Source organism: Mesocricetus auratus, unplaced genomic scaffold (assembly GCF_017639785.1).
Source record: "Mesocricetus auratus isolate SY011 unplaced genomic scaffold, BCM_Maur_2.0 Super-Scaffold_100010, whole genome shotgun sequence".
NCBI classification, from domain to species: Eukaryota; Metazoa; Chordata; class Mammalia; order Rodentia; family Cricetidae; genus Mesocricetus; species Mesocricetus auratus.
This window is the reverse complement of record NW_024429194.1, coordinates 48,786,580-48,809,056: the sequence shown is the minus strand read 5'-3', so window position 1 is coordinate 48,809,056 and position 22,477 is coordinate 48,786,580. Positions and strand designations below refer to the sequence as shown.

Sequence of the window (22,477 nt, the reverse complement as noted above, 5' to 3'; positions counted from 1 at the left end):
TTACCCAAAGCTGTGTTCCTTTTTCATCTTTATTTTGCCCCTCCACGAATCACTAGGCACCAAGAAGACAGATTGAGATTTTCCTGTCTTGAATTTGTAATTTATTTGTGGTTGGCCAAGCTGGATGGGCAAGAAGGCTGAAGCTGTGAGTGTGACTTGTTTGTGACTGTCTGAACTTCATACGGATCCTAGTTGATACACGGAGCATTGAGAACTTGTTGTCAGTAGTCACGTGGTCTTCAGTTGTTTTCTCCCCTTGACTACTTGCTGTGTAGTCTCAACTTAGATCAGGCCTTTGTTCTCAGCAGAAGTTGTGGTGCTGTAGTTATTGTTGTGTGGTTTGGTTTGGAGCAAACTCAGGTTAAGAGTTCTGGAAGTCCACACCACAGGAGAGAGGGGTTGGCATTAGTGACAAGGCACAAAAGCTAGAAAGTGGCTAGATAGTCCGGATGGGAGACGCTTGCTGAGTGTGTGGGTTTAAGATGGAGCAGTTTTTCTGCTCAGTAAATCAAGAACTGGAGGTGTCGATCAGATAAAGAATAGAAAAGCTCTTATTTTTTATTATAAAAGATATTAATTGATTTAAGAGGCTGTGTTTATTCTCCCACTAAAGACAAACTGAACAGATGAGAAAGACTTGATAGGACCTCTAGAGCCATAGAGACTTCTAGAATATGGGGAAAATCTTTTAAACAACAGAATAAGGACTAATGTTATTTATAATAGCACCATATCTTTATTTGTCTTGCTTAATCCTTAGAGAATTCTTTCTGGTTGGTGGCTGTTAACACTTCCATTGAAAGCTAGGGAGATGGATCTTTTTTATGGTCCTGCAGCCCAAGGTGATAGGTAGTTAGGTCAGGATTAGAAAGCAGGCTTGTTCGACTTAATACCTATTCTTTCTACTATCTTTTTTTTTTTTTTTTTTGGTTTTACGAGACAGGGTTTCTCTGTTTTGGAGGCTTTCGGTCCAGCCTGGCCTCGAACTCACAGAGATCCGCCTGCCTCTGCCTCCCGAGTGCTGGGATTAAAGGCGTGCGCCACCAATGCCCGGCTCTTTCTACTATCTTATACTGCCTTTCAAGGCAAAGGCAGCCCAAGACTAGGAGTTGAGCTGGGCAATCTAGAAATAATCACAACTTAGGTCTAAGGACCTCTGTCCTAAGTCCACAGCAAGCGGAGGGAACTCATAATTCATGCTGCCGTTTTGGCAGCCATTTCAACCGAGGCCTGGATTTGCACTCTGAAAACACTTCCCATTCCTATGTATTTTGAGGAAAGGGCCTTTTGAAGAATCTTCCACTTCATTTTGGTTGACAGGACAGCAGTTCTGTTCTTTCTTGGTCCCATTGCATTGGGTGGGTTGCATCTGGGCTCTGTCAAATCTGCTGGTGGCTGTGAGTAAAAGCGGGGAATGTGCCTTTGTGAGAAACCTGGGACATGAAAGTTACACATTTCATGTTTCCTTACTTGTGATTGGAGGCCTCAGAGTATCATTATACAGAAACAGATACGTAGTAGACCAGGCTAGGAGTCATATCTGGTGTCTCCTTGGCTCTTCTCACTCCAGTGTTGTTTTCTGTTTGTTTTCTCCAGAATATCTTCGAGAGACCTTCATTTCCCTGGACTATCATGTCCAGTCTTTCTTGTTTCCTAGTGCGGATGATATACCCCAGATTCTTCGCCGATTTGCCCATCTGCCCCAACAACGAGACTATGACAGCTTCGTATGTGTTCTAGTGAGCCGAGGAGACTCCCAAAGAATGATGGGCGTGGATCAGGCCCACTCAGGATTCTCCTGGGATTGTGTCAAGAGTATGTTCATGGGGGACATGTGCCCTTCTCTCATAGGGAAGCCAAAGCTCTTCTTTATTCAGAACTATGAGGTGATAGGTGGCCAGTCAGAAGACAGCAGCCTGGAGGTCGATGGGCCAGCAATAAGGAATTGGGACTCTAAGGCCCTGCATCCTGGCCCCAGCATGATTCACCGGGAAGCCGACTTCTTCTGGAGCCTTTGCACAGCGGATGTGTCCCAGCTGGAGAAGCCCTCCAGCTCATCCTCTGTGTACCTGCAGAACCTCTCCCAGAAGCTGCAGCAAGAAAGGTGAGCACTACAGTCCGTGACCTCCCCCCTGATCATGTGTTTGCTGCACTTCTACCAAAATGAACAGGACCACAGTTCCCAGGAAAGAGACTTTCTCTTCCCTACTAGGGTTGCTTTGGGGTATGATATAGACTCAGCACAGCTTATCAACACTTGGGCTTGTAGTTTGGATGTATTTCTTATACTCTGCTAACATGAACTAAGCTTTACCATTGGTGTGTATTATAGAAAAAGCACAGTGTTTTCATTGTAGGGTTCAATGCTGGCCTGCTTTCAGACAGGCTTCCACTAAGGGGCTTCCACAGAAAAAGGCATGACTGTAAACATTTTTAATGCTTTTTTTTTGTATTTACGAGACAGGGTTTCTTTGCATTGTTTTGGAGGCTGTTGGTCCAGCCTGGCCTCAAACTCACAGAGATCCGCCTGCCTCTGCCTCCCGAGTGCTGGGATTAAAGGCGTGCGCCACCACCGCCCGGCGACATTTTTAATGCTTAGTAGGAGAAGTATTTCCCTAAAGGATCCATTACTGTACTGGCTTCTAGTTAACTGAATGAAGTTACAATACCCTTCCAAGTATAAGATTAATTGGCTTTTTTTATATGCCCCCCTACTGACAATGGGCAATAATGTTTCTGAACTGCCAGTCAAATGCTTGTATTCTGAGGACCTCAGGTGCCTCTCTAGCTTTCTCTCACCAGTCTCCTCAGTGCCGGCTCAGTAGGGTGTGTTCTGGGAGTGATGCAGCCTTCCAAAGGAGATGCTCCAGGGATCAAGGGTAGTGATGGCCTTTTACAGTCTTCCTGTCTTTGCATGCATGATCCACGTGACTTATCACCTAGCTGGTGTGTTCTCAGTAAGATTCAGCTGTCTCTGAGGAAGGAGACACTAGCCACTGGGCCAGGGTGCTACACTAGCCACTGGGCCAGAGTGCTGCCATCTTGTTTGGATTGTTTGCTAAGCATCTTATGGAGCATTTAAAAAGGGTGAGTTTCAAAGAGCACTCATACCTGCTGGCTCATCTCACCACAGTGACAAAGTGTCTTCTCTTTGGAGTTTGCATGGCATTAAAATTTACCTTTCTCTTTTCTGCTAGGAAACGCCCGCTCGTGGATCTCCATGTCGAGCTCACGGACAAGGTTTATACCTGGAACAGCAGAGTTTCTCCTAAGGAGAAATACTATTTGAGCCTGCAGCATACTCTGCGAAAGAAGCTCATCTTATCTACATGAAAACCTGATGCCTTTCGGGTTTTTGGAATGTAGACCAGGGTGGCTTGGAGCTGGCAAACCTCCTGATTGCTGGGGAACAGCACTGGAAGGTCACACCTGCTCTGGTTCTGGTGCAAGGGCTGCTGCCATGGACCACACCACTCCAGCCACCATTCCTCCCCACTATGATGGCCAAGTGAACCTCTCCTCCTTAAGTTCCTGTGTCAGATATTTTGGCACAGTGTGGAGAATGGTAAGATGCAATCCCATTGCTTCTTGGGTTTATCTACAAAGATGTTCTAAGTTATTGTAAGGGTGATAGTCTATGGTCAAGATTTGAACTATGACACTTGAATGTAACTTAAGGAGGAGACTTGCCTGGGTTCATCATCTAATTGGGTAAATTGTTTCTATGTTTTGAGTGTCTGCAGCTAATCATTATTAAATTATTAGCTTATTAAGTTATTAGAAGTATCCATTGCTTCATGAACTAGGGATTTCTGGCATTGTTGCTCTTGAACTTGCACATTTGTTTTGGATGTTTGTGACTCTATATTTACATATATGTTATTTTTTCAAAAACAAATTTTGTTGTGTATGTTTAAAATTTACAACATGATGCTTTGGAGCACATATATATGTTTCCACAGTGAAACAATTTAGCCTATCTCTAATTTCACATAGTTAACTTTTTTCTCATGAACACAGTAAGTCTATTTATTTATTAACACTTTTGAAACAAGTCTGGAATTCTAGCTAAAGACCTGTCGTACTGGTACTAGGATGGTTGAGGCCAGAGGATCACAAATTCTGATCCCAGTTTGACTATGTAGTAGCTGTGTGATGAGTTTGTGTGTGTGTGTGAGAGAGAGAGACAGAGACAGAGACGAAAGAGACAGATTCTAACATAGTCTAATTTTATTAACTGCTATAAAATGTCTTAGGTAATCCAATAATCTAATCTCTATTTGTATTTAAGAATAGAAAAAAAAAGGCATTGGTGGCATATGCCTTTAATCCCAGCACTCAGGAGGCAGAGGCAGGTGAATCTCTGAGTTCGAGGCCAGCCTGGTCTACAGAGCCAGTTCCAGGACAGCCTCCAAAACAATACAGAGAAACCCTGTCTTGAAAAACCAAAAAAAAAAAAAAAAAAAAAAATCAAAGGCTGGGCAGTGGTGGCGCACACCTTTAATTCTAGCACTCAGGAGGCAAAGACAGGCGAGTCTCTGAGTTTGAGTCCAGCCAGGTCTACAGAGTGAGTTCCAGGCCAGCCAGCTAGGGCTACACAGAGAAATCCTCTCTTGAAAGAGAGAGAAGTAACTCCCCCAGCGTCTTCCAGACACAACAGGACTGATGCACATATGAACATATGAACTCAGAGACTGCATATACAAGATCAGTACAGATTCAAACCAGACAAAATCCCAGCACTGAGAAAGGGTGTAGGAATATGCAGGTCCTTGTGCTCACAGATGAGTGTTCAGCATGCAGGGTTGTTTTGTCAAAAGGAGAGAAGGCTGGGAAAGGATGTGGTTAAAGGCCTGGTGACCTCTGCACTATCTGTGTGGCCAGGCCACACTGCCTCCACCAGACCCTCAAGTTTATCTCAGTCAGTCTAGAGCTCTGTCTCCAGACCCTCATGTTTATCTCAGTCAATCTAGAGCTCTGTCTCCCCACAGACCCTCATGTTTGTCTCAGTCAATCTAGAGCTCTGTCCCCCCCCCCCCCAGGACCCTCACCAAGAGCATTGTTTACTTTGAGCCTGCTTCTAAAGTTTATTCAGAGAACCTGTCTTTATGGAAGACGTTACTTGTACAAGATTGCTGGTGTAGTCATGTCTTAAGCTTTTGTTATACACACAGGATTGTGTTCAGTAGCACCAGAAAAGCTTTTTTCCAAATTGTGCCGCATTTAAATAGGCCTAAAATAAACTACCGGGTATGTTTGAGCCAACACTGGCTACTGAGTCATCTTGAACCAGACTTCTGTCTTGCCCCATGTGGTTCGGTACTCAGTTGATCATGGTGTTTGCAGAGACCCCAACAAAGCCCCACCCCAATCAAGAAACCATGTAACTATGTGCAATAGATACCTACTGATAAAAGGAAAGTCAGTTTTGTTCAATGGAGTGTCATTGGGTATATCAACCACACTCCAAAGGCATCCCCATGCCCAGGAGTAGTTGGTCAACACATTTTGTGTGTGTGTGCTTTTTTTCTTTTTACTGGTTTTCGTTCCTTACTTTTTTTTTTATTGAGAAAGAGAGAACATGGAGTTGATGGTTAAGGGAGGTGGGAGGACCTGAGGAGTTTACGGAAAGGGAAATAGTACCTTACAGGACTGCTGCAGGGATGAAGTGTGAGGTTCTTTACAACTGTTTTTGAACTGTGCTTTTTTAAAACATTGATTGTGTCACGTGACCACAGTGTGAAAGGGCTGTTTTGGAGGGACTGAATCAAACTTTGAAACGTTGGTGGCGTTTGTCAGGTTGAGACAGAGAAGAGGAAATAAACCAAGAGGAGGAACAGACAGGAAAGATGTACACTGTGTTTAGCAACCTTGGGTATAACTTTTAGCTGGAATAGATGTAAGTAGGGATGTTAAGGTAGGGGATGGATGTGGATGTGGTCTAAATGTGGAGAGCTTCCTTTTAGCTAATTGTGATGTAGGATCTTTTCCTCTCTTTAATAATGGGACTTTTGATTCCTTTTTTTAAAAGATTTATTTATTTATTATGTATGCTGTGTTCTGCCTGCATGTATGCCTGCATGCCAGAAGAGGGCACCAGATCTTATTATAGATGGTTGTGAGCCACCATGTGGTTGCTGGGAATTGAACTCAGAACCTCTGGAAGAGCAGCCCATGCTCTTAACCTCTGAGCCACCTCTCCAGTTCCTTTTTGATTCCTTCTATGTCACTTTTGTACACATTAGGTCTCTTGTTTTCACCAAGTGTGATTCCCACTGCAATGTTTTAGACACACTAAAAGATAATGATATATAGAAAAGAATGAATACCCAGCTTAAATAAAATGTCCTAAATATGCATATGAGTACTCGTATATAGCTTTTTAAGGCTCTGGTCCTAAGTGTAGAAGTGATAAGTGCCCTCAAGCGTTTCAAAATCATAGTTAGCCAAGCATTCAGGTCAGTATAGTCATGATAGGCTACCAGTAGAAAAGAACTTTATGTAGCTATTAAGATTATATGTATAAATAAGAACATATATTAATTAATACACATTAGACACCTGGTCCCAGTTGGTTGTGCTGTGTGGGAAGTGTGTCATGGGGGGGGGCAGGCTTTGAGGTTTCAAAGTTATGCCATTCCCAGTTTATTCTGTTTCCTCTTTGATCTTCAAGATAAGAGCTCTTGTCTTCCTGCTTTTGCTCCCATGCCTTTACTACACCATTATGAACTCAAACCTTCTGGAACCCTGAACATAAGCTTTCTCTTCTGTAAGTTACTGTGGTTGTGGTGTTTTATCAGAGCAATAAAAAAGGAACTAATACAGTAGGTACTGTCTATATTATTATTTCTTCCCATTTTATAGATGAAGATGATGAGGCACAGTAACATCAGCCTAGAATCACTCCACAATAGGGTATGAACTCAAGCTGTAAAGAGAGTCATGCCATGGCCCATGAGACATGGGTGCTACAAAGAGTGTTGCCACCCGAACACTGTTTATATTACAAATGCTCGTTGCTAATATTAGATAAAAGAGGCATATAAAACATGAAATAGTTTGCCTAGTATGTTTACAGTAACTCTGTTTTGGGGTCAGAAAGAAGCATTCTGAAGTGGAATAGGAATGGTGGAATTGTGGCTGATAGCGTCTCTCATTTCTGATTTCTAAATTTTCATCAATACCCGTACGTAGTGGTTTGGAAGAAGATAGCCCGCAAAGGGAGTGGCGCTTTTAGGAGGTGTGTCTTTGCTGACGTAGGTGTGGCCTTGTTGGAGGAATTATGTCATTGTGGGGGTGGACTTTGAGGTCATTTTTGCTCAAGTTTCCCTCAGTGTGACACTCAATCTACTTCCTGCTGCCTTCCAAGCAAGATGCAGCCAGTACTATGTCTGCCTGTATACTGCCATGTTCCCCACCACGTTGATAATGGACTGAACTTCTGAACTGTAAGCCACCCCAATTAAGAGTTTTCCTTTATAAGAATTGCTGTGGTCATGGTGTCTCTTCACAGCAACAGAAACCCTAACTAAGACAGAAGTTGGTATCAGAGACTGGTGTACTGCTGTGATACGCCTGACCATGATTTTGTTTGGAGGAATTTGAATTTTGGATATTTGTGGTGGGAAAACCAGTGGAATGCTGTAAGCACTGCTTAATGGACCATAGTAGTAGGAGCATGGAAGACAGTGGTGCTGATAATGATTTGGGGCTGGATCAAGATGTTTCCAGAGGAGAAGAATTTTAGTATGTGGCCTAGAAATTGTTCTTGAGATATTTTGGTGAAGAAATGTGGCTGCTTTTTGACCTTGTCTGAAGAGTCTGCCTGGGGCTAAAGTGGAAAACATGGCCAACCTAAAGGTCATTTTTCCCTTTTAGAAATTGTACTATTCTGCATTTTGTGCATCTGTGGTAAATTTTGAATTAATTTGTAAAAGGTGTAAGACTGGTATGCCAGTTGTTTTCATGCTTGTTCTATGCCATGTACTGAGAAAGAATTTTCCTATTGAATTGCTTTGGGTCTTTTCACAGGTCATTTGATTGCATTTGCAGAGTCTATTTGTGGACTTTGTTTTGTTCTATTGATACAGTGATGTGTTATTTCAGTATCATACTGTCTTGATTGCTGTAGCTTTATACTAAGTCTTTATGTAATTTTTGTTTTGTGGGGGATCTTTTTTCTTTTTATGATATTCTGCCTCTGCCTCTTGGGTGCTGGGATTCCAGGCATAATCACTCTGTTTAATTTTAAGGGTTTCCCATTATTACATTAAAAATATTTTTTGTAAGAGGTCTGATGTCTTTAATGTTTATCAACACAGCGCATGTATGACATAATATCTGTTTTGTTTCCTTTCATTCATAGGGTCATATCTATGGGTTTTTATATGATATTGAAGCCACTCACATTTTTTCACTATTTAAGTAAAAGGATAAACAAAACAAAAATCCTGTATGCCTCTATCATTTATTACAGAAGCAGCACTTAATATTCTAGGTATCAACTCTAGAATATTTGTTACTGCAAATTTGGCTGTATATAGAATATATACTGGGCTCTTGGTATTCTCAAATAGGCCCCAGAGAAAGAAATTCCTTCTCACCGGGGTGTCAGCAGTAAGAGCTGTAGCCTTCAGATCTCACATTACATAGCCTTGGTTTTTCCCTTTGATATAATTCTGAGAAGCCCCCTTTAATCAGTTGACAACAGGAGTTGCAAGTCACGTCCCTCCTGAGACTTAAGTCGTGTCCAGGGGAGAGACGTGAGTGACCACCTTTTGTCAAGATCCTACCTGCCTTCCTGCACACATGCCCCATTGTCAGAGAGTTGTTAAATGTGCCTGTGGATATGAAAACTGGAAGCCTTGTGGGATAGAAGGCACTTTTGGAAACTTTTTAGAAAGAACTTTTGGAGAATTTTTAAGAGGAACTTTTGGCGCCGGGCGGTGGTGGCGCACGCCTTTAATTCCAGCACTGGAGAGGCAGAGGCAGGCGGATCTCTGTGAGTTCAAGGCCAGGCTGGACCGACGGCCTCCAAAACAATACAGAGAAACCCTGTCTTGTAAAACCAAAAAAAAAAAAAAAAAAAAAAAAAAAAGAGGAACTTTTGGCAACTTCTTAGAAAGCAGTTTTAGAGAATTTTTAGAAAGAACTCCTGGAGGATTTTTAGGGAGAACTTTCGAAAGAGAATTTTACAAGAGCTTTTTAGAGAGAATTTTTGGGAAGAACACTTCTTGAAGAATAAAGAGCCATCCCTATCCACCTGCTGTACGCCTCCTGACTGAACCCCATACCTACACTGGATTGCCTTGCCCAGCCTAATACAAGGGGAGGTGCTTAGTCCTACTGCAACTTGATACGCCATGCTTTATTAATACTGAAACAGAGAAGGAGTGGCTTGAGGGGTGGGTGGAGGGGAGACAGGTGGAGGAAATGGGAGGGGAAGCTGTGGTGGAGATGTTAAAAACCAATTATTAAATTTATTTATTTATTTTTTGTGGGGCATTGGTAGCCCACGCCTTTAATCCCAGCACTCGGGAGGCAGAGGCAGGCAAGTTCGAGGCCAGCTCTGGTCTACAGAGCAAGTTCTAGGACAGACTCCAAAGCTACACAGAGAAACTCTGTTTCGAAGAACAAAAAAACAAAACAAAATTTTTTTCTTTAATCACATTGCCAGAATCTTTAAACAGGACCGAGGAGTCATTTTGAATATTTGAACTCTGGGAAAGGACAGGACTTTTGTGTGTATAACATTGACATTTGCTTCAGTGAACCTTATAGGTCAAGCTTTTCAGAGCATTTCTCGTTTGGATTTTCCTTTCCTTGTTCTTTTTTTTTCCCATTTTTTCCTGACTCTGTTGCCGTGGCTACAGCTTGTACCACCCGGCCAGTGTAAGACAAACAAGCATTCTACCATATGAGCTCACCTTCAGCCTTGATCTTTCTTTTCTAAAATTCACTTACTAGCTTCTCTTTACTGTGCCAAGTGTGACTTTCCTCACATTGTGTCTATAGATGCGTATAATGTCTCCATCCCCAGAGTACCCTTCTGATATTCCTCCTGCTCTCTGCCCAGATCTCTAATCATTCCCTCTCCTGAATCTCACATATGGGAGAAAACATGAAGATCTGAACTTTTTGAGTCTAGCTTATTTTGATTAACATGATGATTTCCAATTCCATCCATTTCATTGCAAGTAACATTTTTTTTTGTTCTTTATGTCTAAAATAAGCCATCATTATAGAATACCTTCTTTATGCCTTTATCTACTGGCTGATTCCCTAGCTTGGGTAGTGTGGAGAGTGCACAGGTAAGCCTGGATGTGCAGAGATTTCTTTTCTTTTTTCTTTGTTTTGGTTTTTCGAGACAGGGTTTCTTTGTGTAACAGCCCTGGTTATATTCTGGAACTCACTCTGTAGACCAGGCTGGCCTCGAACTCCCAGAGATCCCCTGTCTTTGCCTCTCAAGTGCTGGGATTAAAGGTGTGCTCCACCACCAAGTAGTAACTCTATTTTCAGTCTTAAACATGGCTGCTTTGTCTCCATGCATGTCAATGCACTCCATGCGTACTTGATTCCTTTGGAAGCCATAAGAGGGTGTCAGATTCCCAGGGACTTATAGGTGGCTGTGAGCCATCATGTGGTGGCTGAGAACAGAAGCTGGGTCCCCTGGAAGAGCAGCCAGTGCTCTTAACCACTCTCCTGTCCCTAGTCTCAATTTTCTTTTTGGAGGGTGGGGTCACTTCATACTTAATTCCCCTGCCATCAGTCATGATAGCTATTCTGACTGAGATGAGAGAGAATCCTAATAGTTTTGATTTATTGACACTTCCTTGATGGCTTAAAATGTTGAACATGTTTTCATATACTCATTGATTATTTGTCCATCTTTGGTTGCAAAATGTCTATGAATTGATCAGATGGTTTGTTCTTATTGCTTAACTTTTGAGTTCACCTTATATTTTGGCTATTGGTTCACTCTTGGATGAGTAGCTGGCACAAGTTTTTTTGTGTTTTGTTTTTTTTTTGTTGTTGTTGCTGTTTTTTTGCTTTTTCATAGAAAGTGGTCTCTTCACTCTGCTATTCCATTTGTTGTGCAGAAGGCTTTCAGTTTGATAAAATACTATTGAAAAATTCTTGCTAGTATTTTCCAAGCTACTGGAGTTCTACTCTAGAAGCTTACATCTTGAGATTTCCCTCTGTGTTTCCTTATGGCCTCAAACTCACAGAGATCCCCCTGCCTCTGCTTCCCAAGTTCTGGGACTAAAGGTGAGCACCACCACCACCCAGAATAAGACTCATGTTGAAGCAATACTCTTTCATAGAGTGAGAGATAAGGATCTAGTTTCATGATCTTACATGTGGACATCAGTTTTCCTAGCAGCATTTGTTGAAAGGTTCTTTAATATATATTTTTAATATATATTTATTTTACATCCTAGGTGTAGTTTCCCCTCCCTCTTCTCTTCCCAGTCCCTCACCCTCACCCCCCATTCCCACCCCTCCATCTACTCCTTTTCCCTTCCGATATCAACAAAACATGGCATATCAAGTTGCCGTAAGACTGAGCACCTCGCCATATATTAAGGCTGGGCAAGGTGATCCAGTATGAGGAGTAGGGTTCCAAAAGCCAGCCAAAGTGTTATGGACAGTCCCTGTTCCCACAAGAGGCCTAAGCTACACAACTGTAGCATAAATGCATAGTCAGTCCATGCAGGCTCCCAGAATGTGGGTTCAGCTTCTATGAGCTTCTGTGAGCCCAGGTTAGTTGATCTGTGGGTTTTCTTGTGGTGTCCTTGACCCCTCTGGCTTCTACAATCTTTTCTCCTCTTCTGCAGGATTCCTTGAGATCTGTTTGGCTGTGGGTCTGCATCTGTTTCCATCTGTCCATCTGTTGCTGGATGAAGCCTCTCTGATGACAATTAGGGTAGGCACCAACCTATGAGTATAGCAGAATATCAGTAGACACCATTGGACATTTTTTCTTTCTTCAGTCGTGTTTGGTTCTATGCCAGGTCTCTGGGTCATCCAGCCTGTGGGTCCTGCTGCTCCAGGAAGTATCATAGGTGAGCTTACTCTCCTGGTATCAGTCTGAAGCTAGAACAGCCATTGGCTGGCCACTCTGTCAATCTCTAGGCCACCCTTACCCCAGCACATTCCACAGGCAGGGCAAACTGTAGGTCAAAGGCTAAATGTCTGAGTTGATTTCGCACCCCCTCCACTTGAAGTCTTTCCTGGTCCCAGGAGATGGCTTGTTCAGGCTACATAGCCACTATTGCTAGGAGTCTTAGCTGGGGTCATCCTTGTAGATTCCTGGGAGATTCCCTTGTGCCAGGTTTTTACCTGACCGTGAAATGTGACCCCCAGCATTCTCTTTTAGTATTCTCTGCCCACCTTATCTTTAGTGTATAATTTTGACACCTTTGTTAAAGGGCCTGTGGCTACAGGGCTCATTTCTGGGTCCTCTATTGTAGTTCACTGGTCCACATGTTTCGTGAGGTCGTTCTTTTCTTTTTCAAGACATGGTTTCTTGGTGTAATCTTGGCTATCTTAAAACTCACTCTGTAGACCAGGCTGTCCTTGAACTTAGAGAACTGCCTGCCTCTGCCTCATGAGTGCTGGGATTAAAGGCAAAGTTGTTCTTATATCTCTCTGTTATAACACTCACAGAGAGGTGTTTTTATGTCCCAGCATTCCTGTGTCTTCTCAGGATTGCGTTATTTGCCAGGTCTGGTGGTGCACACCTTTAATACAGTCACTCAGGAAGCAGAGGCAGGCAGATCTCTGAGTTCAAGGCCAGTCTGGTCTACAGGGGAGTTCCAGGAGAGCCAGGGCTACGCAGAGAAACCCTGTCTTGGGGGGAAAAGGAATGTTCTTTTTATTTGGGCATCTTTTGTGTTTACATACAAATTTTAAGTTGTGTGTATGTGTATGAGAGAGAGAGAGAAAGAGAGGAGCATTGTTGGAACTTTTATTGGGACCGAACTGGCTTTGTATATAGTTTTTGTAATATAACCATTTTTTTCTTATAGTTTTGGTTGTGAGCTAGCCTTTAACGGCTGAGCCATCTCTCCAGCCCCATTTTTAAAAATATATTAATTCTGCTCATCCATGAGCATGAGAAATCTTTCTGTTGTCTAGTATCTTCTTCAGTGTTTTGAAGTTTTCATTGTAGTGGTCTTTAACTTCCTGGTTAAGCTTATGACTAGGTTTTTGTTTTGCATTATTGTCAATAATATTTTTTTCTTGAATTCTTTTTCATACAGTTTGTTATTGGAATGTAGAGAATCCATTGACTTTAAAATTTTTTTTGTACTCTGCACTTGGCTGAAAGTATATTAGATCTAAGCATTTTCTGATAATCTGAACATCATCTTACATGGTCTTTTAAGGATAGCTCAGCTGCTCTTTGATGAGGGGTGAAAACTAAACCTATCTTTGGGTATAAGTATTTAGAATGCATTTAGAAATTATGATGGTCCAGTAAGTGGCTATCCTATGTTCTCTATGATCCATGACCTCACTAGCCCCAGGAAGTTGTTACGTTTTCAGTGCCAGGCATGATACTGGTACTCTGTTGAGAGGAATGAAGCAGGAGGGAACATGGGAGAGTTTCAGGGAGGAAAGGCAAAGGGAAAAATGATGTAACTATATTTTAATTTAAAGTTTACAAAGATAGTAGCTCATATCTGCAAATGGGAATACTTTATCCTTTCCTATCAAAATTTATTTTATTTCTTTTTAAAAATAAATCAGACCACATAAATTTGGCATTAAAAAGATTTATTTATTATGTATACAGTGTTCTGGCATGTTTACACAAAACCTCATTATAGATGGTTATGAACCACTACGTGGTTGCTGGGAATTGAACTCAGGACCATTGGAAGAGCAGCCAGTGCTCTTAACCTCTGAGCCACTCTTGTCTTATTGCTTTAGCTGAGATTGAGAGTAATGTATGGGGTATTAATAAGGATGGGCAGAAAGGACACCCTTGCTTCACTCTTGATCTTAGAGGACATGTGTTCACTTTCCTCCATCAAGGATGGTGTTGGCTATCAGTTTGTTGCGCATAGCCTTTATTTTGTGAGGTTTTATTACAGCAATAGAAACTCGAAGAACCAGGAAAGGCAAAAGAGCCCTCTGAAGAACGCTGGGGGTAGCCAGTGAGGTGAACAGCTGGTCTGTAGGTCTCAGGAAGGTACTCAAGGAAGGAACGGCATAGGAAGACTTGCGTGGAGCAGTGCATCAACAATGGGCACGGATGAACATGCAGCTTTGTCATGAGAGAGAAGTTGACGGAGGCCATGGCTAGCAAAGAGGAGTTGGGGAGTGGGGAACTACACACACAGATACTGCCACAAACTTCTACTGGTGAGACCCACAGGGTTAACTCCATGCTCTGGCTACCCTACCACGGGAGCAGGAAAGGGAAAGTCCCTCCTCGGCCAGGCTTTTCACCGTTCTTTTGGCGCCCTCTACAGATAAAGCTTAAAATTGTGCCAGATGGCTAGGAAGGTCATACCTTTAGCCAGGAGGCCATCTGGGCCCTGGGATAGTTTAGAATGGGGCCCAACAAGAAATCGTAAACTTACTGAAAACATTGTGTATATTTGGGGTTCTTCCTTTTGTTTTTGTTTTTCGTAACTTGATTGCATGATGTTTGTTTGCTGAGACAAAGTTTCTCCGTAGTTTTGGAGCCTAATCTGGAATTCTCCTTGTAGACCAGGTTGGCCTCGAACTCACAGAGATCCACCTGTCTCTGCTTCCCGAGTACTGGGATTATAGGTGTTCCACCACCACCTGGCAATTGCATGTTTTTTAAGCATAAACTTTGTAAGTGACAATGTTGTGTTACACTGTAAAAAGCTTGGGGACACCTGCTAGCTACACTGTCACAAACAAGATAAAAGAAAAGTGACTTTGCAGTGAAGAAGCAGCATATTGAAACTAGGAGGTAAACTGATTTTGATTTTGTAGGCAAAAGTTATTCTCTCTTTCTCTGTGTGTGTGTATCTATATTTGCCTACGCTTGTGTTATCCTGAATATTAGCTGTTGTATTTCGTATGTGTTAGCTCAGTTGATTTTCATAACTCTCCAGTGCACAAATTATCAATATGAGTGGTGTTTTTCCAACAACAAAATAATAAATGACAAAGCACCGAGTCAGGCAACAAAAACAATGTGTGACTGAGCGTCCCAGGAAGCTGGGGTGAGGAGGTCATTCCCCGCTGGAGTGTCAGTGGCTTGGGCAGAGGTTTGGAGGAGGGGGAATCACATGCCCTGAGCTTAGTCCACATTGTGCGTGGACTGGCCTGAACCCTGCTTACAAGCCAAGCTTCCTGCCTGCCTTTCTTGTCCCACAGGGGTAGTATTCTTGCCAGCATGTGTGAGGACTAGCTCCTAGGTGCTAGAGAAGAAGGAGTTAGGTCCCTAGAGCACCTGCTTTGAGTAAAACAGTGTGTAAACATTACATTTACCAGATTCCCTCCTGGGCTGAGTAGTTATTTTCACATGCAAAGACCAGTTCTCAGGGGGCAGTGGTGGCGCACGCCTTTAATTCCAGCACTCATGAGGCAGAGGCAGGCAGATCTCTGTGAGTTCGAGGCCAGCCTGGTCTACAGAAGGTCCAAAGTTACACAAAGAAACCCTGTCTTGAAAAACAAGCAAACAAAAGAATTGGGTCTCAGTGAAGCAAAGGAAGGTGCCTGAGTTCTTAGTGAGAGGCCTAGCCAGGATTTGAATTCAGATCCATCTGGAACTAAAGGCCAAGCTCATTCCACAATGTCAAGTTGAGATGGGAGAGAAAAGTAGGGAGAATCTTTGGGGACACCAGAAGGGAGGGGAACCCCTCACCTTGGCATCCAGCTGGAGCTTTGAGTTAACAAAGAAGCAAGGATCCCAGCCTGATTAATAACTGCTCCTATTATTAATTCCTTCCCCTATCCCACCCGTAAACCTATAATTGTCATGGTCTCTCACTAGAAACCCAGTTATAGGAAAAGATAATAACCCGTTGTACAACTCTTGTGGTTCCCACTTTAACATTACCAGATTCTAATTCTAGCCAAAGCATTTCTAGAGATACCTTATAATCTCACTAATCAAAACTGAAAGGGAAGACGAGGCTGAGGAAATGGCTCGATGGCTGAGGGGACTTGCTGTACAAGCAAGGAAACCTGAATTCAGATTCCCTAGGACCCACGTAAGAGCAGGGCATGATAATGCAGGCCTGTAATCCCAGCGCTGGGGGCAGAAACAATTGGATCACTGGAGGTTTATGGCAAGCCAGTCTAGCTGAAATAATGAGCATCGTGATTAATGAGGGGTCCTGTCTCACTCACATCTTCCTCCGTGTGAACACCTAAAAATGACTACTTCATTTCTTCTTACAAGTGTTTTATTTGGTTTGCAAATATTTAGAAGAGTTTCTCTAAAATTTGTTGTAGAAAATTACTGGCCACCTACACCCAGTAGGTGCTTCATGTCGGTGGTTATTCCAGTTGTGAATTTTAAGCCATTTGTGACAAATGCCTAATAATTCCACCAGGGGGCAGCAAGGCAACATGGACAGGGGAGCTCAGGCCAGAAGGCATTCGCCCAGTAGAATGAGCTTGGGAGTCTTTGAAATGGGAGAGGGAAACTGGAAAGGGGGTTGGGATGAAATTCAAAGGAAAAATAGATGTAAAGCTCTACACAGTTTTTGTAACATTTAGAGATGTCTTGAATGAAGAAGAAGAAGAAGAAGAACAAGAAGAAGAACAAGAAGAAGAACAAGAGGAAGCAGAAGATGATGACAACTTGACTTTCAAATGTAAAATTTATCTGAAAATACTGCTTGGACATGCTATGGGATTTTCCGTCTGGTTTCACAGCCGCCTTGCCCCAAATGAACACACAGACACTATATTTATTATGAAACTGTTGGCTGGTAGCTTGGGCTTCTAATTGGCTATCTCTGTCTTAATTATTAACCCATAACTGCTAATCTATGTATTTCTACATGGTCTCATCTTACCGGAGAATGCCTGACTCAAGCTCTCTCTTCCCAGGCTCACATGGTGACTCCTCCCTGCCTACACTTCCCAGAACTCTCCTCTTTTGCTAGCCCCGCCCATCCTTCCTTCCTGGACACTAGCCAAATAGCACTTTATTCATTAACCAATAAGAGAAACATATGTACAGAAGATACATCATCTCCTCTTTTCTGTCTAAATAAAAAGAAGGATTTTAATTTTAACATAGAAAGATTATATATAACAAAGCAGTTATCAATTAAGAACTATAGTTACAATATTTAGTCCATTAACATTTAGCAAGACTTAAAGAAAATATTCTATCATCTATCCTATCTTTGTGAGTCTAAATTTTGATATGTAACTTATCTCTCATCATAACTAATGAAAACCATACTCATAACTATCTATCTTCAACTCCATCAAAGGATATATCCACAGGAGGATAAATAGATAAACTCTAGAATAGACAGAGACATCTCGCTACCTAGACAGTCACCCGAAGTTCCTTGGTAATGTTGGGGCATCCATCTTCAGTCCATAGGCCAGTGTGTCTGGCAGACTTCTCAGAAAAGCAGGAAATTTCAAACTGTCCATTTGCATAGGCAGTTTTTCTGTGTCCTGCAGAATGTCTGGCAGACTCCTCCTTGAAGCAGGAAACCATCTTGCTTTGGCAAATTCAGCAGTAATTTTCCTGTGGATCCTGCATGTCCATCTTACACAGCAACAGTCAAAACAGTCCAGGCAAGAGCAGTTTCTTGCCCAAATGGCTAGTCTTGCCATGTCAAAGGCAAACTCCATAACGAGCGTCCTCCATGCCCATCTTCCTCTCTGAAGCAATTGGTATTGCTAGGGGGCAGTTGTGTCTCACAGTCAAGAAAAACCCTAAACCATTTTAAATGCCTTATTCTGTAGGTCTTTGAAAGGTTTGAAGACTATCTATCCATCTCAAGTATATCTCTGTATATCTAGAGAATATAACTAACCTGTAAGTTTTGATAGGTGACTTATCATCTTATTTAATTATACATTACATTTTAAAAAGATCTGTATAAACACAACACCTAAACAAGAGATATATACATATAGCAAAATTGAACTTAAATTCGTATCAATAAATGAAAATCCATACCAATGCAAGGTATTCATTTTTATATCACGGATACACATCCTAAACATACAGTGCAGTGAAGTGACTTTCTGTTTTTGTGTCAGAGAGCACAGGCCTTCAGCAAATAGACCTTCTGCCTCGGGCTCAGACACAGGCAAACCATGTCTTTCTATTTCCTTTGTTTCCTCTCTAAATCAACAGTTTCACTCCTTTTCCAAGTGTGTGACTTTCTCAAGAAATCCAGCTAGAAAGTGTTGCCTTGCACATCGGTGGGTGGTTCTGCAGCTTCTGGCTTTAATTTGGCTGGAAGACACCAGCAAAGGTGGACATTTGAATTGATAGCAGAAGTCTTTATTTCTGTCACTGATTCCTAGGGACCTGTTTTGAGCTGTGACTTAGCATAGCCTGGCTGTTGGGTCTGATGTGGTTAGAAGGAGGTCTGGAGAAGAGGTATTTTGGAATCTCACCAAACAACCTTAGAAACTTTTGGAACACTTCGGGAAGATTGTATGAAGATGCAACAAACAAAATACAAACCAAAACTCGAACTAGAGACACTGTAGTAGTTTTTGTGAGAATGTTCCCCATATTCCTGAGGAATCTCCATACTGATTTCCAAAGTGGATGTACAAATTTGCACTCTCACCAGCAATGGAGGAGTGTTCCCCTTTCTCCTCTCTAGCTTAAGCTGCCATTTGTGTTTTTGATTTTAGCCATTCTGACAGGAGTAAGATGATTTCTCAGAGTTGTTTTGATTTGCATTTCGCTAATGGCTAAGGATGTTGAGCACTTTCTTAAGTGTCTCTCAGCCATTTTAGACTCCTCTATTGAGAATTCTCTATTTAGTTCTGTTCCTCACTTTTTAATTGGATCCTTTGGTGTTTTGGAGACTTGCTTCTTGTGTTCTTTGTAAATTTTGGAGATCAACCCTCTGTCAGATGTGGGGTTAGTGGATATCTTTTCCCATTCTGTGGGCTGCCTTTTTGTCTTGTTGACTGTGTCCTTTGACTTACAGAAGCTTCTCAGTTTCAGGAAGTCCCATCTATTAATTGTCGATCTCAGTGCCTGGTATTATGTTCAAGAAGCAGTCTCTTGTACCAATTCGTACAAGGGTACCACCCACTTTCTCCTCTAAGAAGTTCAGTGTGGCTGGATTTATGTTGAGGTCTTTGATCCATTTGGACTTAAGTTTTGTGCATGGTGATAGACATGGATCTATCTGCAGTCTTCTACATGCCAATATCCAGTTATGCCAGCACCATTTGTTGAAGATACTTTCTTTTTTCCATTGTATAATTTTAGCTTCTTTGTGGAAATTCAGGTGTTTGTAGGTGTATGGGTTAATATCAGGGTGTTCAATTTGATTCCATTAGTCTACCTGTCTATTTTTGTGCCAATACCAAGCTGTTTTCAGGACTATAGCTCTATAATAGAGCTTGAAGTCAGGGATGGTGATGCCTCCGGACGTTGCTTTGTTGAGCAGGGTTGTCTTGGCTATCCTGGGTCTTTTTTTCCATATAAAGTTGAGAATTGTTCTTTCAAGGTCTGTGAAGAATTGTGCTAAGATTTTAATGGGGATTGCATTGAATCTGTAGATAGCTTTTGGCAGGATTGCCATTTTTACTATGTTGATCCTACCTATCTAAGAGCATGGGAGATCTTTCCACCTTCTGGTGTCTTCTCTAATTTCTTTCTTTAATGACTCAAAGTTCTTGTGATATAGGTCTTTCACTTGTTTGGTTAGCGTTACCCCAAGGTATTTTATGTTTTTTGTGGTAATTGTAAAGGGTAATGTTTCTCTGATTTCTTTCTTAGCCCTTTTATCATCTGTATATAGTAGGGCTACTGATTTTCTTGAGTTGATCTTGTACCCTGCCACTTTGCTGAAGGTGTTAATCAGCTGTAAGAGGTCCCTGGTAGAGGTTTTTTGGGTCACTTATGTAAACTATCATACCATCTGCAAATAGTGAAAGTTTGACCTCTTCCTTTCCAATTTGTATTCCCTTGATCTCCTTTTGTTGTAGTATTGCTCTAGCTTGAACTTCGAGTACAATATTGAAGAGGTATGGGAGAGGGGACAGCCTTGCCTTGTTCCTGATCTTAGAGTTTCTGTCCATTCAGTTTGATGCTGGCTGTTGGTTTGCTGTATATAGCTTTTATTATGTTAACATAAATTCCTGTTATCCCGAATCTCTCCAAGACCTTTCTCATGAAGGGGTGTTGGATTTTGTCAAAGGTTTTATCAGCATCTAGTGAGATGATCATGTGATTTTTGTTTCTCAGCTTGTTTATAGGGTGGATTACATTGATGGATTTTTGTATGTTGAACCATCCCTGCATCCTTGGGATGAAACCTACTTGATCGTGGTGGATGATTTTTCTGACGTGTTCTTGGATCCAATTTGCCAGTATTTTATTGAGTACTTTTGCGTCAATGTTCATGAGGGATATTGGCCTGAAGTTCTCTTTCTTAGTTGTGTCTTTGTGTGGCTTGGGTATCAAGGTTATTGAAGCCTCGTAAAAAGAGTTTGGCAAAGACCCTTCTGCTTCTATTTCATGGAATACTTTGAGGAGAATTGGAATGAGCTGTTCTTTGAATTTCTGGTAAAATTCTACACTGAGGCCATCTGCCCCTGGGCTTTTTTTTGGTTGGGAGAGTTTTGATGACTGCTTCTATTTCCTTAGGAGTTATAGGACTATTTAAATTGCTTATCTGTTCTTGATTTAATTTTTGTAAGTGATATTTATCCAGAAAATTGTCCATTTCCTTTAAATTTTCGAATTTTGTGCAGTATGGGTTTTCAACATATGACCTGATGATTCTCTGGATTTCTTCACTGTCCATTGTTATTCCCCCTTTTCATTTGGAGAAAGTTTTGTCTATCTTGTTGATTTTCTCAAAGAACCAACTCTTTGTTACATTGATTCTTTGTATTGTTTTCCTAGTTTCTACTTTACTGATTTCAGCTCTCAATTTAATTATTTCTTGGCATCTGCTCCTCTGTGGTGAGTTTGCTTCCTTTTGTTCTAAAGGTTTCAGTTGTGCTGTTATTTCTCTAGTGTGAGTATTCTCCAGTTTCTTCATGTGGGCACTTAGTGCTATGAACTTTCCTCTAAGCAATGCTTTCAAAGTGTCCCATAAGTTTGGGTATGTTTTGTCTTCATTCTCATTGAATTCTAGGAAGACTTTAATTTCTTTTTTATTTCTTCTTTGACCCAGGAATGGTACAATTGCACATTATTCAATTTCCATGAGTTTGCAGGGTTTTTACAATTTGTGTTGTTGTTAAATTCTAACTTTAACGCATGGTGGTCTGATAAGATACATAGAGCTATTTCCAATTTTTCGTACCTGTTGAGGTTTGAAATGTTGCCAAGTATGTGGTCGATTTTTGAGAAGGTTCCATGTGGCACTGAGAAGATGGTATATTCTTTTGTGTTTGGATGGAATGTTCTATAGATGTCTGTTAGACCCAATTGGGTCATAACTTCTATGAGTTCCTGTGTTTTCTTGTTAAGTTTCTATCTGGTAGTCCTGTCTAATAGTGAGAATGGGGTGTTGAAGTCTCCCACTTTAAGTGTGTTAAGTTTTATATGTGATTTGAGTTTTAGTAATGTTTCTTTTACAAACGTGGATATCTTTGTATTTGGGGCATAGATGTTCAGAACTGAGACTTCACCTTGGTCATTTCTCCTGTGATGAGTATGAAATGACCTCCTTCATCTCTTTTGATTGATTCCACTCTTAGGCATATACCCAAAAGATGCCCATTCACACAACACGGAAATCTGTTCCACTATGTTCATAGCAGCACTATTTGTAATAGCCAGATCCTGGAAGCAATCTAGATGCCCCACAACTGAAGAATAGATAGAGAAAATGTGGTACATTTACACAATGGAGTATTAATCAGCAGAAAAAAAACAATGAAATCTTGAAATTTGCAGGCAAATGGATGGCACTAGAAGAAACCATCCTGAGTGAGGTAACCAGTCACAAAAAGACAACAATAGTATGTACTTACTCATATATGGATTTTAGACATGGATCAGCAGAGTGTCAGTCTACAATCTCATTGCCAGTGAGTCTGGGAAACAGGGAGGTTCCCAAGAGAGATATCCATGATACCCCAGAGAAGGGGAATGAGGCAAGATCTCATGAGCAGATAGGGAGCATGGGGGGAGGGGAGAGGGAACAGGGAAAAAGAGAGGGGAAGAAGAGGAGAGGAGAGGAAGATATGGGGGAGCAGTAAGGTTGAGTCAGGGGAAGAATGGAGGAGACCAGGATGAGAGATACCATAATAGATTGAGTCATTATAGGCTTGAGGAGAGCGCTGACACTAGTGAGAT

At 41.7% G+C, this 22,477-nt stretch overlaps 1 protein-coding gene across 10 annotated transcripts in view; it reads left to right on the top strand.

The window, feature by feature from the left end:
- Cflar (CASP8 and FADD like apoptosis regulator) overlaps positions 1-22,477 on the top strand; it is a 76,974-nt gene that overhangs the window by 40,688 nt on the left and 13,809 nt on the right. For 8 of the 10 annotated variants that reach the window (XM_013113730.3, XM_040753554.1, XM_013113732.3 and 5 more), the window contains 2 exons: positions 1,597-2,104; positions 3,198-3,777. In XM_013113730.3, coding sequence (XP_012969184.1) covers positions 1,597-2,104; positions 3,198-3,333 — 644 coding nt within the window. In that variant the 3' untranslated portion in view covers positions 3,334-3,777. Of the gene's footprint in view, positions 1-1,596; positions 2,105-3,197; positions 3,778-22,477 lie in introns of those variants that run through there. The other 2 variants (XR_001196514.3, XR_002382820.2) reach the window with 1 other exon arrangement.